General features: G+C 57.4%; 1 protein-coding gene across 11 annotated transcripts in view; it reads right to left on the bottom strand.

The window, feature by feature from the left end:
- The window catches only part of ARHGEF10 (Rho guanine nucleotide exchange factor 10), a 104,445-nt gene that overhangs the window by 67,431 nt on the left and 14,332 nt on the right, over window positions 1-22,682 (bottom strand). For all 11 annotated transcript variants that reach the window (XM_042982830.1, XM_042982831.1, XM_042982827.1 and 8 more), the window contains 6 exons: window positions 17,902-17,969; window positions 10,027-10,176; window positions 9,146-9,433; window positions 6,738-6,801; window positions 2,170-2,246; window positions 44-100 (listed from right to left, as the gene is read on the bottom strand). In XM_042982830.1, the coding sequence (XP_042838764.1) occupies window positions 44-100; window positions 2,170-2,246; window positions 6,738-6,801; window positions 9,146-9,433; window positions 10,027-10,176; window positions 17,902-17,938 (673 nt within the window). In that variant the 5' untranslated portion in view covers window positions 17,939-17,969. Of the gene's footprint in view, window positions 1-43; window positions 101-2,169; window positions 2,247-6,737; window positions 6,802-9,145; window positions 9,434-10,026; window positions 10,177-17,901; window positions 17,970-22,682 lie in introns of those variants that run through there.

Genomic DNA, 22,682 nt, shown 5'->3' with positions numbered 1-22,682 from the left:
GATAAACTGAACCTTCTAAAACTCAATTTCAGACAACTCAAACCTGGTTCAGAGTCTGAATTTTCTCTTGGCACGTCGTCATAAATGGCTTCTTCTGGATCTGGAATAAAAAGAAGGAAACTTTCAAAACCGACCAACACCAAGTACAATGTCCACTGTTCAGGGCCACAGTCTCACACGGCGCTATAATGATGCAGAAAGCTAGTTCCAAAGGGCAGACACATGCACCTTCCCAAAGCAGAAGTTTTCTGGGGACTGAAGGATGACGCTCTACGTGAGCCAGGTATGAAAGGGGAATTTTATGGTTTCTAGGCCAATTTAGTCCATTATTTTGTGTTCACCTGCACGTCTCTATGTGGCTCTTTATAAATATTTTTCAGCTTACGAAGTTAACGTGTTCCAATGTACGAACAATACAGAGGTGCCATACACTGTTTCAGAAACAACGGGACAGCCCAAGAGGTGCTATGTTAACAGGAAACCTAAAGTAAGTCGATCATCTATGATATCTTGAACTACTGGATATAAAAACTGGGCACACGCAAGGATGAGAATGTTCACCTGTTAGGATAAAGTCTCTCCAACTACACTATGTGGAACGTTCGTGTCCTCTGAGACTGTAACACGTTTTCTTAAGAAAAGGCCGGGATCCTTCCGGGCCAGACTACTGAGCGAATACGGTATGAAAAGGTCGTGTACGAGAACAGCAGTGAAGCTAGAAATGCATTTCAGTATTTGTAAGTTTGGGCCTTCATGGAAACCAACCACGTTATGAGGTCTTACTTACACACTGAAAACCGTGAAGGTCACCGCGACTAAGCAACAACAAGAAGATGAGGTAAGTACTCCCAACTCTGCCTCTGCTCTCAAGCCAGTTACATTCTGGGAAGGGGGAAGGGGGAGGCAGCAAACTGGGGAAAGCCCCTCGTTCTCCTCCTGCCGTCAGGCCCCCGTGTGACAGACACCCCCTTCCTTGTAATAAGATTAACTGCAACCGTGATATGCATTTCCACTCCCGACAATGTGTGGGATGCTCAACTACGCACCCGTGAAAACCATGGCCGTGAAGCCCACGAGTCCGCTTACGTGCAGATCTGATTGTGACACCTACGCGAACCTGTTTGTGATACTTTATTGTAAGAACGCGGTATGTGACACATACACACAATATAATCGACGGTGTATGTGATTGGTAAAGCTTCCGGTCACCAGCAGGCACCAGTAGGAGTCAAAAGTTATACCCAGATTTTTTACTGTGGGGGGGTGTCAGCACCCCTAACCTGTGTGTTATCCTAATGAACTGCCACTTGTGCAATAAAACAAGTAATGGGAGAAAGTCACACAAATTTTACTCTGGAAATAAAATTGCTAGCGAACAGGAGGAAAATAATTTCACCCCTTAATGATCCCCATTTAGCGGCCCCCTAGCAGAATCCTCTACTTATGCTAGGCTCTTTGTTTGACAATGTCATAATTAAAACCAGAACACGACACATTCCAGGAGATAACTGAACAATCAGGAGACTGTTAAGATGGTTCTTCCTTGTAAGTCAATCATACAAAATTACACAGAAATTAGTGAGCCAGTAGATAATAAAGGGATAATTGGAAAAGCCATCTTTACTTTTTTTAAAAAATTAAAAGTCAAATCTAGTTAAAAATAGCTCAGCTTTCTAAGCCACATGTGGAACAGAAGGTCTGGTATGCCATCTGGACAGTGGGCTGGCTTAACCAGCCATCCACCCCCTTTCCAAAATGGTAGCCTGAAAAAGCATCTCCGTGAGAATCACAAGAAAATGCCTGGTAACGTCTCCGTGGTAACTTGCTGAGTGCGGGCCCGTGTAAGAGCATCAGTTCCCCGAACACGGGACCATCGTGACAGGACCCAAGGACTGTACTGGGAAGAAACAATCAGGAGGAAACCCGTGTGGGACGGGGGGAGCAGAGATGTTCTGACTGGAAACAAAATAAGGGCTTCAGAGAGCCTGGGGACAGCAGCGACAGGCAGCTCTGTTGGTCCTTCAGGGAAACGAATGCAGTTCTGAAGGGACGTGGGAATAATCAGCGGAACCCAGCAAACACACATCGACCCCTGGGGCGGCGTCCACGCGGGGCCTGGCGAAGATGAGGGCACGGCCCCGCCAGCTTCCCGGAGGTCAGTGTACTTACTCTCCATCCACGCGGTGTTGGCCGGGTCCGCCGCCCACCGGGCGAGGGCACTGTCCTCCTTAGGCGCTCGCTCGTCACTGGGAGAAAACAAACCGGGAGACCACAAGGGTGAGCGTGCTTCCCGTCAGGACGCTGCCGAATGTCCCCAAAGGGTACGTGAGCTCCAACGTGTGCACGCTGTCCCCAGATGTTACTCCGGGCGTCCTGTGCTGGGAACGTCTTCTGAGTCGCTGCCTATGCATCTTATGTAGGACCCCGCCACTCACCCCACAACGCGGACGTGTATGGAAGGACCCACGCCTGCAGTCCCACCACACCTTCCCACTTGGCTTTTTCGGGGCCCTTTTACAATAAACACTTAGACTTAAGCCCTTGAAAAGTCAGTGACCTCCGCCCTAACCATCTCATTAGGAACCAGTGGCTGACCTCGCTCTGTATCTACGGGGACAGGGGACGCCCTCCCCCGGCCCCCTGCACACACCCCATTTCTGGGATACGTGAGTAATACATCTGGGGCCTTCCTTTCCCTTGTGCGGGTGTACTGAGGCCGTGCCTTCGATCCAAACGCCCCGGGGGCTTCACCCCCCCAGTGGTCTCTGGGACGCTGAGGGGGCCACCGGCTGACACAGGCGGGGGCTTCTGCCCCCTCACCCAGCAGGTCAGAATCTGCACGTGCTCGTTTTATCGGACCAGCCGCGGCTTCTCAACACAGACACCAGGTTCAAGCTTTCGTTCCCAGCGGTTTGTATGCCTGCCACGTGCCCGGGACAGGTGCTCGCACAATAGAAACAGGAGAAACGAGGTCTCTGCTCCAGGGGGCCTGAAGCGTCTTCCAGTTGTTCACCAGAACTTCTTGCGGGCCTGTTGTGTGCCGCACACGGTACCGGCTGCAGAGACACGCCCGAGTGACAGACGGGCCTTCTCGCCTCCGGGAAGGGACCTCACGCCGCCAGAAATAAAAAGTGCTCACGACTCAACTGGCGCTGTGCTCTAGTGCAATGGTCCCGGGGGCCAAGTCACAGGGTCACACACAGGGATAGGAATGCTGTCCCGCAGGCTACGGCAAGCCTCTGGAATGCTTTATTCAGAAGAACGACAAGGTCGGCTTCATTCAACACAGCTGGGACAAGACCAACCTCAGGGGCCCGCAGTCTAGGGGAGCTCTGCAAGGAAGAGCCAAGCGGGGTGTGGAGCACTTCACAGGAAGGGAAAGAGGCTGGAACTAGGGTGAGTGCTCAGAGACAACCATGGGCAGCTCGGAAAAACGCACACATGCAAAGGAGAATCATTCATACGGAGTTAATGCCACACTTCACGATAAGTGACAGAGATGGCGGGGGTCACTGCAGCGTGGTCTCTTCTATCATCATTTTTGTTAGTTTTCTGAAAGTTCTAATGGTTAAATACAAGATTTAAGGGCCAGGGAAGATGGCAAAGGTCTTAAAAATGTCCAGATCACAGACACTTTAGCTACGCAAGCATGTGCGACACAATATGCTACTTTGTGGATGCATGTAAGAAAAGAAGCTGAGTCCGTCCCCACACTTAGTTGAGGAACGTGTCACATAAAAAAAAAAAGCATCCTCACACTTTTCAAGTCTAAAATTACATCAAAATGAAGTTAAGCAAAAAAACAGAAAATCTAAAGCAAAAATGGATGATATTTAAACTGCTCCCGAGTGTTTCCGCAGGTTTAAAAAAGGTCGCTTTCCGTAGATTTAAAAAAGGTCGCGCTTTGGAAGAGAATCTGAGCTTGCCCTCTCACGCCACTTCACGTTCTTTTTGTTCTAAGAAACGATCCTTTCAGCAGACATGTTTTCCACCGTACGTTTCAGATCACCGGCGATAATGCGCCACCCGCTCGTGTCTCATCTCACACACACTGTGATTCTACTGCGGGGTCTTGGTGGACCTGCTCTGCCACATGTAATGTAAACCAGGTGGAAAGAGCTTGCGCGTCCCTCTCTGCAAAGACACCACTCTTTTAGGGACGAGTATGTCTTTCTACGTTCAGAGCCCAGCCTACCACCCCAAAGAAAAAGCCAGGTGAGCGTGAGAACAGCAGGTCAAGGACCCGAAACCTGAGTCAGGAGTCCGTTCTCGCTTTCCGTCTCCTCTGCTGGTGCCTGTGCGGGCGAAAGGAAACACCGCAAGCCGCCATATGGGAGGGAGGGAAGTCCTCGCTGGCGTGCTGAGACCGGTTTACTTCCTCTCAGTCTCTGATGCCAATCACAGGCCAGGCACTCGGTAAAGGCTTGGCGAACTGAGACATAACAACTAAAAGTGGGTAAACAAACAGAGCCAGCACGCACCAAACACAGGACCAGGCAAGGTGGTGGATATTCTAATGCTGGGTAAAGACTGATCCCACAAAATGGCCTTTAACTCATAAAAGGTCACAGAAGGCAAAGACGGAGATCATATATTGAATAAAGGTCCAATAGAACAAGAAGATATAACCATTACAAACATACAACTAACGAAGGAGCCCCAAAATAGATGAAGTGAAAATACACAGTACTGAACACAGAAATGGACCATCTCACAGTGACAGCCGGACACACCAATGTAGCACTGTCAACAGCAGAACCACCAGGCAGAAGACGCTAAGAGCGCCACAAATCAACTAGACCTAAGAGACATGGCAGAACGTGGCACCCACCCACCCTTACGAGTCAAACTACAAAACTCTTAGAAGAAAACAACGAGAGAGCTTCATGACACTGGATGTGCCAACAACTGACTGGACAGGACACCGAAAGCACAGGCAATATAAAAGAAACAAAACACATAAACTGGATTTCATCAAAATTAAAAACCTTTGTGCAAAGGACACCATCGAGAGAGTGAAAGGACAACCCACAGCATGCGAAGAAATGTTCACAAATCACGCATCTGATGAGAGATTAATATTCAGATTACATAAAGAACACCTACAACTGAACAACAACAAATAAACCCAACCCAAACATGGGGAAGGAACGTGACTGACATTTCTCTGAAGAAGACATACAAATGGGCGATGGGACGGGATGAGGTGCTCAGCATCATTAGTCATCAAGGAAATGCAAATCAAAACCACTGGGAGGTACCATTTCACACTCCCTAGAATGACTACAATCTTTAAAAACTGGAAAATAAATTTGGTGACTGTATTGGAAGCAGTTCATTGCAGGTGGGAATGTGAAATGGCGCTGTCTCTGTGATAAAGAGATTGCTGGTCCTCAAAAAGGGAAATATAGACTCACCATAAGATCCAGTGCTCCTCTCACAGGTACAGAGCCAAAGGGATAGGGAGCAAGGACTTAGATGCTCATACACCTGTGTTCCCAGCAGCGTGATTCACAACAGCCAAGAGGTGGAAACAAAGCAAGTGTCCTTCGAGTGGTGAGTGAAAAGGTCATATGTGCTTACAAAGGAATATTATGCAGGCTTGAAAAGGAAGATCCGGACGCATCCTACAACACAGGAGAACCTCGCAAACATGATGCAGAGTGAAACAAGCCAGACACAGAAGGACACGAGTTACCTAGATCGGGCCAATCCACAGAGACAGGACACAGAGTAGGGGTTGTCGGGGGCTGGGGGAGGGGGGCGGTAGATTACCACAGGAGGGTTAGAGCTCCTGTCTCAGATGATGAAATATTCTGAAAGGGGAGAGTGGTGACACAGTATATGCACGCGATGCCACTACATGTTACACTGAAAAGGGTTCAAATGGCAAGTTTTATGTTGTATATATTTTAACACAGTTTTAATACGGACAACGCAGTGTACCAAAAGCCACAGGACGCTCCACCTCGAACAGGTGTGGATAATGCATCAGTATGGCTGCACAGCCGCCAAGCAACAAGCATGACGGCGTGCTAAGCCTTGGTCAAACCTGCTCTCCCCCTTCACAGGATTCTCAGTCCAGCAGCAGAAAGGGACAGGGGAAGTCACAGTGAGGGTGCACTGTTTTAATCAGTTTTAAAGCCGGTGTGCCCACACAGCTCTGGATGGACAAGAGGGAACTTTATAAAACGAGACACTAAGGCAGGGTTTTGAAATGCATGCAGGAGTTTGCCTGGAGGACGGGCTTTTCCTGGGCATCTCAAGGAGGAGAAATAGCGTTTTTGAAGGCAAGTGGCATGAAAGAAAGGTCTACAATCAAATCAGTTTGAAGTACTCTCGCTGAAAGCTGGGTCAGACACACTGAAAAATCCCCTCCGGCCCCACAGGGTTCTGAGACCCTTCCCAAGGCTGAAGTACACACAGAATCTCCAGGGTGGAGGCCGAGGAGGGCCACCTCTCTGGGGCCTATCTGTATGTGCGTTCGTACGGTCTGTCCTTCTACACAGACAGTATGAACCTCTAGCCGAGTCCTCGTACTCTGACACCCATCCTGGGAGCCCCTGGGCGAGAGAGCAGATGGATGCAGGACTGGGAGCGGAGGGTCTGGGGCGGGGAGTAGGCCTGGTCGGTCACCACCTCACAGCATTGAGGGCAGGCAGGACAGGTGTCCCACACTCCACATTACAGGGAACGGTCATGGACCCAGAGCATGTGTGTAAAATGAAAAAATTTACCTGTTTGCTGGATCCTCAGAACTTAAAGAATTAAATGGGCTGTCTTCTGCTACTTCCTGTGTCTCTGTGAGGAAAGAAAAAAAAAATCATAGTTTCATGCTTAGGGTAAAATTGTAGGAAACGGATTTTTACATTTAAAATGGTTCCCTATTTTCCATTCTTATGAATGATAGGCTTATCTTAGCATAAAAATGATTAACTGATAGATTTAAGGTTTTTTAGGTTAGATTCAAAATAAGATGTTTTCAAAACAGGATTAAAGTAAAAAGTGATATCCAAAGGCTCCTGAAACAGCTGGAATTAAACCCAAAGAAAGCAGGCTACAGTAAGAAACAAATTTTCTCCTGTGTCTTAACTTTTCATGGGAATTTACAATTGTGATTTATTGGAAAGTATGTCTAAATGGGAGCCTCCAAAGATTCTCAAGGGAGAGTTACGTTCATGATATCTGGCAACCAAGTTTTTATATACTCACACGTACGTGCACACACACACACACGCACACACAGTCTGTCACACATGTCCAGCTGACTGCTGTTCTCCCACCTCTGGGTTTGATTTACCAAGCGGTGATGAGCTCAGGCTTAGCCACGTGCTCAACCAACAACTGGTTAATTGCTACACTGGGAAACTGTCCATAAACACCGTTTTAGAAGGAATTTACTGTGTGCTAGGCAAACGTTCTTGACCACTTTCAAAGCACTCAGCAGTTAACTCAAGGTCCAGGAAGGCTGGGCTTAATGCAATAAGCTTGGAGATCTCACTCATAAAACTGGTCCCCTGATCCCGCTAAACAGTAACAAATACCCCTTACCCAGTGGTGGGATTTGCCTGGCGGTGCACCAGGAATTGTAGAGGCATGAACTCAACAAGTTCTCGAGGCCATGGAAAACCTAGCTGTCTGCCAAGGAGCACATGCCAGGTCAGAGGCAGGGCCACGATCTGAACTCAGACCTGCCCGTCCAAAGACTTCCCACCACACCACACTCCCCCCAAAAATGGCCCACATGACTTCCTAAAAGACAAAGATACTCGACAAAGTCAACGAAGAAAGGATGTGGACTGGCAGCGAGCGTACTTCACACGGTGACTACCTTCCCCACGGCTGTGTCAGGGGCCCCTCTCACCACCCCTGAATGCACACCGCGCGTGCCTCAATGCACCCACCCAACACCTTCCTTCCCGGCGCTCCCCCTTCTGAGAAAGCAGATGCACCCGGAGGTGATGTCTGCTAAAACGAAAACTCTGATGACAGTATGGTGAGCATACTCGAGAGGAAGTTCTCCCGCTGGCCACGCACACTGCCCATCTCTCACTGTTCTGGAAGGATCTGGAAGCCCATGCCACGAGGCAGAGCACCATGAGTCTCTGGCCACTGGAGGACCACTAACGAACGAAAGTGGAGGCTCAGTGTTGGTTCTGGGCAGTGGGGAAGACGACGGGTTCCTGCTGTCCCGGACTCTGAGGCTCATGTCCCAGGGGAGCCTCTATGCGAGTGAAGGAGCCTCAGCGAGGACGTGCATGCTGAACGAGCCCACAGAGCCAGGCGGCCCTGTGTCCACGAGGGAACCACACAGTGCAAATGGTTAGGAAGCCGGCCAGGGCACCACAGGACGTATGTGCACACGCGTGTGCTCATGCAAGAGTGGGGGAGGGGCAGAGAGAGAGAATCCCAGGCAGGCTCTGCACTGTTAGCACCGAGCCTGACGTGGGCTCAACCTCACGAACCTCAAGAGGATGACCTGAGCCAACATCGAGAGTCGGATGCTCAACCGACTGAGCCCCCCAGGTGCCCCCCCTTCTCCTCTCAATTCCATAATCTACTTCCGTATTTTCACATCGTTCTTACTTGTCAGAGGCCACAAAACACGAATAGCATTGTTGACCACGGTTAATTTCCAAGATTCCTACCAATTACAAGAAAGCATAGGTGAAAAACCTCAACCCGAAAAACCTGTGGTTTCCAAACAAATTCAAGAGCTTCTTTAACGAAGACTTTTTTTTCCCCTCAATGGTCACAACTGGGAAGGAGAGAACGTGTTTACTGAAATCTCGCACAAGCTGTGATTCCGTGTCCGAGCAGCCTCGCGTCCCTGAGAGCCTCTACACCTGGGACAGCGCCCGTGCTGCGTCCTCGGATAGGGAACACACGCAGATCTCGGCGAGAGAACAAACGCTCGGCTGGGCTGCCTCACTGGCCACACTCGGAACGGAACAGGCCGCCCTCTGCTCAGGGAGGGCCGTACTTGAACGTCCCGCTGCCCTCACGCACGCGGACCCACAGGCACCTGCCGGGGGAAGGTGACCCGGGCCGGCTCCGGCGGCTCTACCAGAACACGGAGGACTGCAGGACTCACGGACGACAGGCGGTCACGGCCCGCAGTGCGCGGCGAGGAGGAGGACACTACCTTCCTCTTCCAGGGACGCGGCGCGGATGACGACGGGGCTGGAGTAGGCCGGCACGAGCAGCGGGAGGTTGCAGGGCACAGCATAGCCACAGGGCACGGGCACCGAGTACCCGCTGGGCACCGGCGGGCTGGCGCTCTCCTCCTCGGCATCCGGGTCGGCAGGCGGGGGCTGCTCCTCCTGGAAGGGCGTGATGTCGATGACGGAGTAGGGGTTCACCCGTGTCGGGACCTCAAGCGTCGTGCCTTCCACCGGGGCCTCCGCGTCCGTTCCCCTCCCGATTTCACCTCCTGGAGGCAAACACACAGTGTGGAGGAAGGGAGGACAAGTAGAGCCACGCCCCCCCCCAAAGGGCACGCAACACCAGGGCACCCAGGAGACGCCCAGATCTGGGAGTACAGGGCGGAGCATCGCTGGGGTCAGCGTGCGACACCCCAGGGCCTGGCAGCTCCCAGGGCCGCTTCTCTGCTGACAGGCATCAGGTAGAAGCTGCCGGACCAGGGGAGCCACTGACTGTGCGGAGAGCCCTCGCTGTGGACAAGAAACCAGCCCTCGTGGTCGGGACAAAAGCAGCCACCTCCAGGATCCAACACGGACTCCATGCATCTCAAAGAGCGTTAGTTTCAGAAACGTTTCCCACCACACAGCAACACGGTGCTGAGATGTGGCCAATACCCACCCCCTCCGAGAGGCTGCCAGGGGCCGCCGAGCAGCCTGACGCCCGTGGGAAATGCCAGGGACCAAAGGAGCGCGGCCAAACTCCAATGAGCCATCACAGCTCACGTCCCACTCGAGGACACCGACTTCCCCCCACGTCACTCACCCGCGGTGAGGACGAGCTGGCCGCTGGGCCACGGGCGCTGGGGGTGGCCCGGGGACTCACCTGAGCCAGACGCGGCATCCGCGCCCCCCCCACTGGCCGGGGCACCCGCGGCTGGCCGATCCGCTTCTGGAATCTCGTCTCCGCTGTCGAAATCGAACTGCTCCCCCTCGTCCTCTTCGTTGTTGTTCCTGTCGTATTTCACCTCGTTTTCTAACGGTGAAAAGAACACAGACTCAGCCGCCGCGGGAGCAGAGACGCGCTAGCATTCAGTGCCAGGGACTATGCGGGTGGCGGAAGCGACGGGCAGAGGATGAGGGAAAGGAAGCGCCAGGAAACGAGGGAGGCCACAGACTTCAACACTAGCGGATTCCGCTCAAGCCCCACGGGGCCCCAGGCCCCTTCGGTTCTGTCCACGCCAATCACCCACAACGTAAATGCCACCCAAGGAAGGGGACCTCGCAACCCCTGCCCAGGCCAGGCCCACCCTGCGGTCCCCGTCCGGCACGCGTCCCCGCGTGTGGATGTGTACGGGGCAGGGTGGAGGCCACTCAGACCCACAGATGCCGTCCACCAACCCGTGAGAGGCCACAGCGTCCTGGTGACAATGCCCAGGCTAGGGGGCTGGGGCAGGGGACAGCCCAGTGGGGAGGGAGCCTCTGCTGCTCCACGGCACCCCAACACTGGGGCCGGAAGTCAGAACACAGAAAACTCCCAAACCTGACGGCCTTCTCCACTGGTGCACAACTCACTCCTCTGTACCCAGACGGTCTGCGGGCGTCTGGTGCTCACACAGATCACGGGAAGTCGGTCATGGGGACCCGTCTCCCAGGACGGGGACCCTGCACACCCACACGGGGACCCTCTCCCAGGATGGGGACCCTGCACCCTTGGGGTGTCCAGGGCGGTTCCCTTGCGAAGGAACGAGTAGGTGGGCACTACGGAGAGGGAGAAATGACCCCAAGATGGAACCCAAACCGCTCACTCTGCAAGCAAACGGGGGTGCTGCAGGGTGGGCCAGGGCATCAGGCGTCCCCACGGAGAGAGAGCTCCGGTCCCACCAGGCTGCAGACGGATCTGCTGAGAGAGGCGCCCAGGGCCCAGAGCGGGTTCCCTCCTCCCTTCCAGAGGGTTCCACCCAGCGGTCACACAGGCCTGAGTGTGGGAATGTGGGATCTGAACCAGTCATCTTAGAGCCAAAGACGCATGAACACGGGCTGGGAAGCCGGCCACGGGGTGGTGGGGTGACAGAGCCAGCACCCCTGAGCCAGAGCCAGGTGGGTTCTGGGGGTGGTGGGGGCGGGGGTGCAGAGAGGCTGGGGAGGGGTCACCTCCCCTGGGTCGGGGTGGGGGTGTGGTGAGTCGGGGCACGGACTGTCCCAGCATGATGGGGGGCAGGGAGGGGGCCTCGGCCCCTCCAGTTCCACTCCCAGTGCCTCTCGCTCCTGGTGCAGGGCCCCGGTCAGCATCGCCCCAGCAGACGCAGATGCTGTGCAGGGGGCGATGTGTGCTCTCCAGGAAGGAAATGTTCCACAGCCACCTGGCAGCTGGGGGGTGGGGCCGGGGTGGGGGGAGTGGAGCCGGGGGAGAGGGGAGGGGGGCTAGGGGGTAGGACGTGAGACTCAGGCTTTTAGAGGTGGCCTGGTTTCTAGGGAGAGAAGGTGACAGAGCTGGGGCTACCTGAGCCAGTCTAGGACGGTCTTTCCGGCTGTGGCCTTGTGGGTCCAGATGAACCTTCGATGGTCCAGAAACAATGGTCTTAAATACCAGGTGCTCATTTTTCCCTTCGGTCTTTGGAATTGGCAACACGTCCTAACAGGTGTTTTGAAGGAAACACCTTACCACAGAGGTCAGGTGGACAGGCTCTGTCGGGGCAGGAGGGAGGGGCCCCTCAGCGGGGACCCAGGGGGAACGAGACTGCCGGGCCCACAAGCAGCATTCTGGGGCAATTTCTCCCCAGTTGACACGTGCTAAAAGCATGATAGGGGCAAATACCGAAATGGAATCCAGAAAAGGCTTCAGAAAACTGTTCTGGTGAGAGTATGCGCTGGCGACTTTGTGGAAGAGAACTTGCCAACACGTACCAATGCCGGACAATTCTGTACATCCCTTGTCGCAGAAATCCTACTGCAAAACACTTATCTTAAGGAAATAATCAGAGACCGTCACGACACTCACCTAAATGTCCTTTAGTAGGAAAGAGACTTTACGTATTACGCGTTTATACAGCCAGACACTCACGAAGCCATTGAAGTTATCTGGTCGAAGCTTATTCGAGAATTTGGAAAGAGGTCTTGACGTATTAAGTTAATAGTCTTTCTAATCAGTCTTTCCACACCCATTTAACAGAAAATAACACACACTGATGAGGGTCTGGAGAAACTGGAACCCCTTGCAGCGTTGGCAGGACCAGAAAACAGAGCGGCCGCCGTGGCAACTGTAAGGAGGCCCCTCACGAAGGAAGCACAGAACCAGAACCACCGAACGACCCCAGGATCCTGCTTCCGAGCCTCAGCTGGAGGAATTAAAGCAGGCACACAGATCCCAGCGCGCCCACACAGGTGTGCAACCACACGAGTGTGCCACTGTGTGAGCGTGCAACCATTCAAGCAGGACAATTCACAACAGCCAAGAGATGGAAACAAGGCAAGAGTCCACGGACAGATGAACGGCCAGATGGACTGTGGTCGACGCACACAACGGGGAGCACTCCGTCCTAGAAAGGACAAATTCTGACACCTGTCACCACACGGACGGACCCTGGGGACATTCTGCGGAGCGAAGGGAGCCAGTCACCACGGGACAGACACAGCGTGACAGCACCCACGGAAGACAGGACGGCGGGTGCCGGGGGCCGGGCAGGGGATGGGGGTCAGGATCTCGTGGGGACAGAGCTTCAGTCTGGGAAGATGGAAAGTTCTGGAGGCGGAGGGCACTGCTGGTGGTTTTCGTGCTCCCGGGGGGCACTGAAGAACGGTAAATGTTCTGTATATTTCACCACAATAAAGGGAATCATCCAAAGACGGTTGGTTTTACTAATTTCATCCCGCTCACACACAGACCCAAATATTAACCGTGGCCTCTGCAAACGACTGGTACTTTCTCCACTGAGATTCCCTGCATTCGGCAAACTCCCCACAACACATACGTTTCCTGCCTGCCGTGAGGCTGTGTTCGGGTTCAGACCACATTTCCACTTGGGCTAAACTCCGGGAGCAGGCTAATCCCCTGAGGTTCGTACTTAATAAACACAGATGCACAGCTCACCGCCGCCACCGAGTGAGGACAGCGTCACAAGAAAAAGCAGCAGACACGGACCGGACCTGGGGGTGGACGCAGCCTGTGTCCGCGGATCAGTCACGTGACGTGCGCTCTCCCACCAAGTCGGGTCTCGGGCCCAACGACAGGGAGGTCGGCGCGTGGGTTCTCGGCGTTACCGTTAGGGAGTCAGTCAGCTTACTCACAGGAGTAACCTGGGGAACACGTCCCGGGGCAATAAATCTCTTCAACACAAAAACCAAAACGCACAGGATGCTTTCCAAATACAACTGTTCCCACGACTAGATTTGTGGTTGCCGGGTCAACGTGACGGGGAAACAATACGAGTTAAACACCCAGCCGAAGGTGATGACGGGAGAGCTCGAGTTGTGACCCGGCGACGTGACACATGGAGATCCCGCCACCGACACGTTCCACGGGGCGCAGCAGGGACTCAGAACCACCTGCCTGCTCTCCCTCCATCAACCCTCCTCTCGGAAGTCACAGTTCATCACTGCCGGACTTTAAGAAGTAGATAAAATACACCTGAAAGTGATTTTATGAACACTGCTTCAAACAACAAAGCCTACGGCGCCTGGGTGGTTCAGTTGGTTAAGCATCTGACTCTGGCTCAGGTCGTGATCTGGTGGTTTGTGGGTTCGAGCCCCACGTCGGGCTCTGTGCCGACAGCTCGGAGCCTGGCTCCTGCTTCGGATTCTGTGTCTTTCTCTGTCTCTGCCCCTCCCCTGTTCACACTCTGCCTCTCTCTCTCAAAACTAAATGAATATTTTTAAAAACTTAAATAACAAAGCCTGACAGGGTCTTCCCCTTAAAGGAAGAAGGTAATTCTTGTTCTGTGCCTTCAGCAAGTAAGATGGGCAGCACAGGGCCAGGCCCTCACGGACAGGCCGCCGTCACCCAGAGTCCACGGTTTCCATCCAGTGATGCGCACCACATGGGTGTAGACAAAGGCACCGTGATGTGTGGCCACCATCACAGCGTCAGACACAGCAGCCCAGAAACGTCCCCTGCACTCGGCCAGGTCACCTCCCCTGCCACCCCCAGAATGCCTGATGCCTCCCCACCAGCTAGTGACCTGGCTTCACGCGCTATTGGGTGCCTTGTCCCCAGAGCCAATGCCCGTGGTCCTTCCCCGCTGTCCCCTACGGTGACCTCACCGCCCTGTTTAACATGACCATCCTTTGGCATCAATGACACTACAGTCTCCCGGCTCCCTCCCACACACCCAGCTGCTTGTTTCAGTCCCTCTTGAGGACAGAAACGTGTCCCCCCACACCCTAGGCTGAAGGTCTAACCCCAGGACCTCAGAACACAGCTACGTGTGGAGACAGGGCCTCAAAGGTGATTAAGGTAGAATGAGGTCGCCAGGGCGGCCCCACTCCAGTACGACGGGTGTCCTCATCAGAGGAGGTCAGGACACACACGCGCTGAGGCACGACCACGTGGGGACACGGGGAGGGACGGTGTCTGCACGCCAAGGAGAGAGGCCTCTGAAGGAGGCCAGAATCCCCGATGTCCGCCTCCAGGCTGTGACAGGTGCAGGCCTGTGGCACCGCCCACCGCACTCAGAACAGCTCCCCAAGCTGACTCTGCTGCCCTCCACGGACCCCCTTGCTTCTGCCCCCCCCACACAGAGAGTTCCAGTGCACCTGACACTCTCCCCACGGGGAGGCCGGGCCTGCTGGAGGCCCTGGTGTCGTCTGCACAAAACCCCAAGTCCACACCCAGACCCCCTGCTGGAGCCCCAGACCCCCATCCAAGGAGCTCTGCTGGGGTTTCCATGAGGCCCTCGGACCCAGCCCTGCCCCGACCCCCCTCCGTCCCCGCCCACTCCCAACCTGCCCTGCCCCCCACCCCCTGCGTCCCCGCCCACTCCCAACCTGCCCTGCCCCCCACCCCCCTGCATCAGTCCCCACCCACTCCCAACTTGCCCTGCCTCCCATCCCTCTCCGTCCCCGCCCACAAAGCCCCGTGGGTGCCCATTGCTAAGGGTCACAAGAGTCAACCGCCCACAAGGCTGTGCGGATCAGGATCTCGGTTCTTGAACTATGGGGTTCTCCGTTGTCAAATAGCGGCCTTCAGTCCACACCAAAGCCAGAAGGCACACCCACAGGCTACCAGCCAGGAAGCAGCCATCCACCCACAGAAATGGGGACACTCTCCCCCCACCCCGTAAGGACGCTGGCTACACGCCCAGAGCCCGGAGGAAATCTTCCAGGGGAACCAAGAACAGGGGTCCAAGGGGGGATCCTTTCCACCTCCCGGCTGCCTGCCGCCCAGGGTCACTTCCCAGCTTACAGGGCCTGGGGCCTGGCCCACAGACGGCTTGACCGGACCAGCCGGGTCCCACAGCGACAGGCCTCGCGAGCAGCCTGCTTGTCACTCTGAACGTTGAGAACAGGGTGGGTGTGGGCTTGCAGGGAACGCGGGGTGGCTCTGCCCAATGCCCTCGGCAGCCCCCCACCGTCCCGTCTCCTGCCTGGCCCTCTTTCCCTCCTCTACTGAGACCGAAGTCACAAATAAAAACGTGCACGTTTCAGGAGCACACGGGAGGACTCTGAAATAACCACCCAAATCGGGCTGGTTACCGTGCACCCCACGTTCAAGAACCACTTCTCTCCCGGGGAGCACATGTCCGAGCTGCCCCCTCAGCACACTCCCAGAAGACAGCCTTGCTGCCCGCCCCTCCACCACCCCGGTCACATCACTGCTCTCCACGTCCCGGACGTGCTCCCGCCCACCGAAGCCTCGCAGAGCCTGCCCGCGGCCCCCCGATGCCCTGGGCTTCACAGGCCGTGACTCCCCTTCCCAGGTCCCCGGCCCGGCCCATTAGCACAGCCACCCACACCCCGGCCGTGTGGTCAGGGCCCCCCTCCCGTCCCAGACCAAGTGCAGAGGTGCATCTGGGGGCGAAGCCCGTGGGTGGACGGGCGTTCCTGCAGATCCACTCAGTATCACTGCCAAGGCTCCGTCACGCACGGGACCAGCCCCAGCCGGCTGCTGCCAGCAGATGTTGGGACACACGGAACGAGAGAAGGGCGGGTTCCGGTTCCTTTGAAAACAGCGGACAAAGCGTGGGGGAAAAAGGCACGCACCGCCATCAGATTTTCAACAGTCGCACGTCCCACACACTCTTAACAACTGGTGCGGAAAGGGCTTCTGGGCCTTTCATTTTCTAGCTTTTCCCCAACAAGTGCGGCGAGCCCACCCTGGGAGCGCCACTCTGCTCTGCCGTGACCACGCTCCAGACGCGGCCCGGCCCAGCCGCCCGGTGTGCACACCACGGGTATCCCGGGGAGAGCAGTCAGCACGGCCCATGCAGGCCACGGAAACCGTTGACGTTGAGGATCCAGGGACCGTCCCACGGAAGGCAGCCCACAGGCTCCCTGAAGCTGGGTGTGCCAGCCCCGGGGACACGCCCGGCCACGTGTGTGTAGGCTACACCCAGCTCGTAGGGGAGGAAGCAGTGAGCAGTTCTGGGACCTTCCCAATTATGACAATCGAGTACGATCCAGCCCGGAGGAGCCTCAGTGCCACCCCCCGACACACGGCGGACACCTGCACGGGGGCCATCCAGGAGCCCCCCCCAACCAAAGCCTGCCGGCCGCAGCCCAAGGAAGGAGCCAGCTCCCCCAGAAGGCACCCCGCAGAAGGAGCAGGTGCACGGCCTGGGCTGCGGGATTCCTGGGGTGCCCTCCAGCGAGCCACCCTCACCCCGGGGCTCAGGAAACTCTCCAAGGTCGACAGCTGGGTCTTAGGTCACACCTGAGTACAGACTCTGGCTGAAGGTGGGCAGGGGCCCCTCTGGCCACATAGCCCAGCATCACTGGCTCCTTCTGGACCAGCCCTCCCCACAGGGCTCTCCAGTCGAGCTGAGCCTTCCTGGGGGGCCCAGCGCCCAGCAGCCCAGGCACCCCTCAGCCCGAGCCCTGCTTCCCCACAGGAGCGGCTCCACCTGTGGGCTGCCTTCCTTCTGTTCCGACTGGGAGCCCGAGGCCCAGAGCCACCTGCAGGGCAGAGCCGGGCCGGGGCACTATCCAAGGGCCCACGCCTGCCGGGAGCGGGAGGGCACGGAAGAGCCACGGGCCCTGCGTGGGTTCCTCCCACACTCTCGCAGCTTCACATGCTGAGGGTTCTGCCCTTCAGGCCCTATAGCCTCCAGGTGTGCAAAGGACACGCGAGTCTGTCCACGGGGGCACGTCTGGGGAAGACTCGGGAACGGGGAGCCCGGAAGGAGGCCCTGCCCCGTGAGTGGGAGTGACACCAAGCGCCCGATGCCCCACCGTGGCGAGGGGATGGGACAGGGAAACGTTAACTTGCACCCCTCCCTCACGGTCCTCACAGTGGTGGAGGGAGGCAGATAAGGAACGTGCCCAAGAGCTGGATGGGACGTCTCCCTTCCTCATCATCCTCCAGGCCACCCTCCATGCCGGAGGGCACTGATGGGTCCCCACAGGTAGGGCTCACAGCAGGCTGTGCTGGCCCGTGCCCCGCGGGGGGGCCCAGGGCCGGGGAGGCGCTCAGCCAGGTTACCCCAAAGTGAGGATGGGCCCTGGTGGCCAGGGGATGGGGGGGCGGCCGAGCTCCACCTCGTCGGTACCTGTGGTCACCCCTCCCCGTCCCCGAGGGGGAAAGGGCCCCCCAAGGACGCCCCGTTACCTTCGGGCGCGGGGGCGGGCGGCTCTGGCTGGTCCATCGTGCAGCTGGGACGCTCACTCCTGGGAGCCCTGGGGAAGGAAAGACACCACGGTCACCACAGGCAGAGGCCGCCCTGGGCTGGGGCTCTCCAGGCCAGGCCAGCGGTCATCCACGGCGGCAGCTACGGGACCAGCCCCTCCCCCACAAGGCCTGCCAAGTGTCCTCTGAGACCACGCCCAGAGCACGGAGCACTCAGTCCAGGTGGCCTCACTTCCCCCCCGGTCCTCGCTGGGAGCTGCGTCTGCACCCATGCTTCGGGGACGGCCCCTCCCGCCCTGCACACGTCTCCCGGTCCCGTTCCCTCCACTGCAGCCTCGCGTGAAGCCCTCGCCGCCCGGGACCGTGGGCCATGCTCACGATCTCCTCAGCCTTCAGTCTCTGAACCCTGGGTCTAGGCCACATCTCCGCACACGTTTTCCTCTCTTTTTTGCAGATCCCATTCCCGTACATGCGATCAGAGGAAACCCAAGTCTGAGAATGAGCGTGAAACCAGCCAAACCGTGAGGAGGTCAGTGCCCGGGCCGCGAGGCGGCCGTCCCGTAAGCCCCCTCCCTGTTTACGAGGTTTTAGGGTATCAAACACCTGCCCGGCTCCCACCAGAACGATCCGGTGAAAATGTCCAGGCTCCGGTGCAGCAAGGACAGCAGCAAGGGACAGTGACGACGGTGACAGTGCCCTGGCCGCCATCCACCCACAGCGCGGAACATGCTGGAGGAACCAGGATACAGCCTGCTGTCAACCCACGTGGCAGAAGGGACTGCTCGTGTGGGCTCTGGCAGGGCACCACTGGTACTGCCCGCCCAGCCACGCACTGAGCACACACAGGCCACACACTGGCCCCCACAGCAGCCACAGACCGGCCCCCGCACAGGTCCCACCTGGGCCACGCCCTAGCCACTCACAGGGCCCCACACTAGTCGTGCACGGGCCATGCACCGGTCACACACCAGCCACACATCAGCCCTGCACACGCCACACCCCAGCCCCCGAAGTGGCCCCCACACGGGCCCACGTGGGCCATGCACCTGCCATGCGCCCACCTCTCTCGCTTAGCACCTCCCTGCTGTGCGCTTGGAAACACCACACCTCCAGAAAACAGGTTCCCTTTATTTTCAAAATGAGAAAACCAAGGCTTGGGGGTCCTGGAGAAACCCACCCACAGGGAGACCCAGGACAGACATGGATGCACATGCTGGGGCTGTGATCTCTGCTCCCTGCTCTCCTGCGGGCCACCAGGAGCCCCAGAGTGTCCGTATCTCTGAGCCCAAGCCTCCACCTGGAACGGAGGGACGGTACGGGCCTCGGCGGCCGTGGGGATCAGAACAGGGCCCAGCACGCAGGGGACACTCGGTGAATGGCAGCAGGTGGTGGTCCAGCTACACTGCCATCTGTCCTCTGTGAGACCATGTCCACCCCCAGGCCCTCTCCAGAGATCTGATATGACACACACTCAGTGGTGTCAACAGAGGCCACAGCAAAATTTGGCCACAAACCGGAGTTAGGTCTCTAAACAACTCAGACAGACGTGCACGGACCACAGCGAACCCTCGGGAAAATAACGCGGGAGGAAGCACGTCTGGCCAAGAAGCTGCGGCGACCTCAGGTGACCTGCTCCCCAGGGACGGGGACACAGGAACCCAGATGCTAACAGGAACACCACGCCTGCCAAGTCAGCAAATGTCCCTGCAACGTCCACCGTGGTCAAGGCACCGAAGTTGAGTCTGCAGGAAGTCACAGCCCGGGCGCACACACGCTCTGCTGGCCCAGCTGGCACGGACACCAGAGGGTCCACCTGCTCTGGGGCAGCGGTGCCAGGAGGGGCAGTGTACGTGACAGTCTGCAGGAATCACGCAGGCCTCCGCAGCACGAGGGGGGAGGGCCTTCACCCTCAAATGCAGACACATTCCAGAGGTGAGCCTGCAAATCTCCCTGGAGTGCGCCAGCCGAGACCCGTCGTGACGTACGTGAGGCCGTCGAGGGCGCGGGGGGCTCTCACCGGTGCTGCTCACACAGGGAAACGCCAGGCTGGTCCCAACACTGGACCCAGCCCCTCCCGGCGCACCAAGACCCCGCAGGCATGGGGGGGAACAGGAAAGAAGAGACATCCGCGGGAAGAGGGGCCAACGGATGCCACAGTCATGGGAGGAAGCGAGGAAAAGAAGGGAAACTGGTATTTTTAGCCATCTGAGAGGTGAGTGGGCCAGGGCTTCCGGCTCCTAGGCATTCTCTCCACAGACCAGGGACACACATCCTGCACTCTTAGCTGCAGAGGACGACATTCCCACGTGGCAGAGTCCACGGGAGCCAGAGGGGCTCTTGGGCTTTAGAGCAAAGCACAGCTTTCTACGCGGCATGATCTCTGCACACGTTCTCCTCCCGCGTGAGATGTGCTGGAGGCCGGCCATAAAAAGGTATCCTTCCCGGTGGGGACAAAGTGGTGGCGTGGCTGCTGGGGTCCCTCCTGGGGGAGCTCAGCCACATCGATCAGCCACACCCTCTTCGTCTTAACTCGATTCTCTTCTCTCCATCACACGCCCTACTCGGCTTCCAAACTCTTTAAACCTCAGTGCACAAATCTCATTAATGCGAATTGTTTGTCCTTAAAATACTTCAGAACAGAGTCCAGTTGGGCTTTTCCTCACGGGTAACCGCGGGACAACACGAGAGCTGCCCCGACGCCCGGCCCGCTGACCAGCACGGCTCACGCCCACAGGGTACCTGCTGCACACAGGACCCGTTCCAAGCAAGCCCGGGGCTCGCTCACCGTGCGCCCGAGCTGGGGCTGGAGCCCGGGGCCCCCCGTGCCGCGACCTGTGCTCCGGTAGCCGGTGAGCGCCAGGCAGATCGCAGAGTGCCCGGTGACGGTTTGCTTCCAAGATCAGCGTCCGCAGGAAGCCGTGCTCCTGAGAAGGAAATGTTCTAGGCAGCAAACACACAAGTCGGCTTCCGGAAGTCACAGAGGCACTGACCATGCCTGCAGCCTGCCCGGGCACCGTGTCTGCACCCCCGGGCCCTCCAGGCCCCCCGCAGCCAAGCAGGTTCCGAAGCCACTTCTCTGCACCATCGGGTGCCTGACAGTGGACACCCTCCCCGGGTGCCCTCTGGGCTGGCAGACGGCGTTCTGGGGACTGGGCCGGGCTGCAGCCCACTCTGCCCGAGACCAACCCAGGGACACAGGACAAGAGTCGCTTACACGATGCCGTCCTCCGACGGACAGAGCGTGAGATAACTCCAGTCCGGGCTGTGTTACTGCTGTCACTTTCCAATTTCGGCATCCTAATGAGAGATTGCATCGTGCACCCAGATTGCGGTTTTCGACCAAACGATGACGCATCCAGTCACGGCAGCGGCCAGAGGTCAAGCGCTGCAGGAGGATTTTGTGCCGCGGGTCTGGAGGCCATGTGGCTCCACGTCACAAGATGGTTTCCCAGGCCAGGGAACACCCCAGATCGCTTCCCTTGCCTTCTGCGACATCACAGAAATAGACTTGAACCTTTACTCCCGTGGCATTTTTTTGTGTGTGTCCTGCACGATCCGTGGAGATGCACAAGGTAGCACCTGGGGCCGGTGGGCAGCAGGATGCTGAGGCACAGGGGGCCGGTGCTTCCTGCGGCTCGTACCCTGTGACCGCAGCGACGCTGAGGTCTGGAATCTGAGGACTGCGGCACTCTCGCCACCTAGGCCCCTCCCCCCGAGAAGCAGGTGAATCAGCAGCAGAGGGCTGGGGGCCGGACTCTGCCGACACCCCGCCGTCCTGACGCCTCCCGGCTGGACCAGGCTCTGCTGTTTGCGCCTCGCTGTCCTCAGCTGTGCCGCCCGCCCGAGGGCCACTGGGGGTGAGACGACCCCGTGTCCGTGAGGCTGGGGCAGCACCCCGGAGGGGACAGGCTCTCGGCACCTCGGGCTCAGCTCTGCTAGCGCACGGCACCCCACGCACAGTGCGCTCCGGGCTCGGCTCCCCGACATCCACCCCAATGGTCTCCCTACTCTCTGGGTGGGCCTCCACCAGAGCCCGCCGCCACCAATCGTGCCGGAATCAGAGCACCTGCCAGCGTCCCAGACTAAGGGGCTGGCTCGGAACATCGGCACAGAGCCCGGCTGGGGCAGGGAGCCTCGGGGCCCCGTCCCTCAGGCCTAGGGGGAGGCGGCCCCGAGGACAGAGCCTGGGGCTGAGGGGCCAGGGGGCTGGACGCTGAGCCATCGGCGTGAGCCAGGAAATCCCGGGGGCTCACAGCAGGTGCGCTCAGTTTGGTACTGGAACCAGGAGCCTCTGGGTCGGCGTCACGTCCGTAAGGCTGTCCCTCAACAGAGACCACGAGGGGAGAAGGGAGAGCACCCGAGAGCTCAGCGAGCACGTCCTGCTGGAATGGCAGGGTCTACATTTAACCAGATTCCACAGCAGACCAAACACGTCAGCCCCCCGTCCTCACGTTTCCAGACTTTTAAGTAGAGGTAATGCTCACAAAAAAGGGGAGGGGTGGGGAGGAAAGAGGGTCTTCTCTGACACCTGCAGGGAACATCGCTGTCCACCTGGCACTTCCGTCCCGTGATCGCCTGGATTTACTGCCGGGGCGAGAGCGAGGCATCATCTCGCCAAGGCTACGCGGGGGGCGGGTGTCTGCGCATTTCTTACCATAAGAAATGTGCCCGTGTCACACTGTCGCCAGCCCTGAGATCTCTTCCCTCCCGCACCCACTGGCCCAAAAAGAAGTAAAAGAGAAGCAAATGTACCGGGATCAACG

This window comes from Panthera tigris, chromosome B1 (assembly GCF_018350195.1).
Source record: "Panthera tigris isolate Pti1 chromosome B1, P.tigris_Pti1_mat1.1, whole genome shotgun sequence".
NCBI classification, from domain to species: Eukaryota; Metazoa; Chordata; class Mammalia; order Carnivora; family Felidae; genus Panthera; species Panthera tigris.
This window is presented reverse-complemented; position numbering and strand designations above follow the sequence as displayed.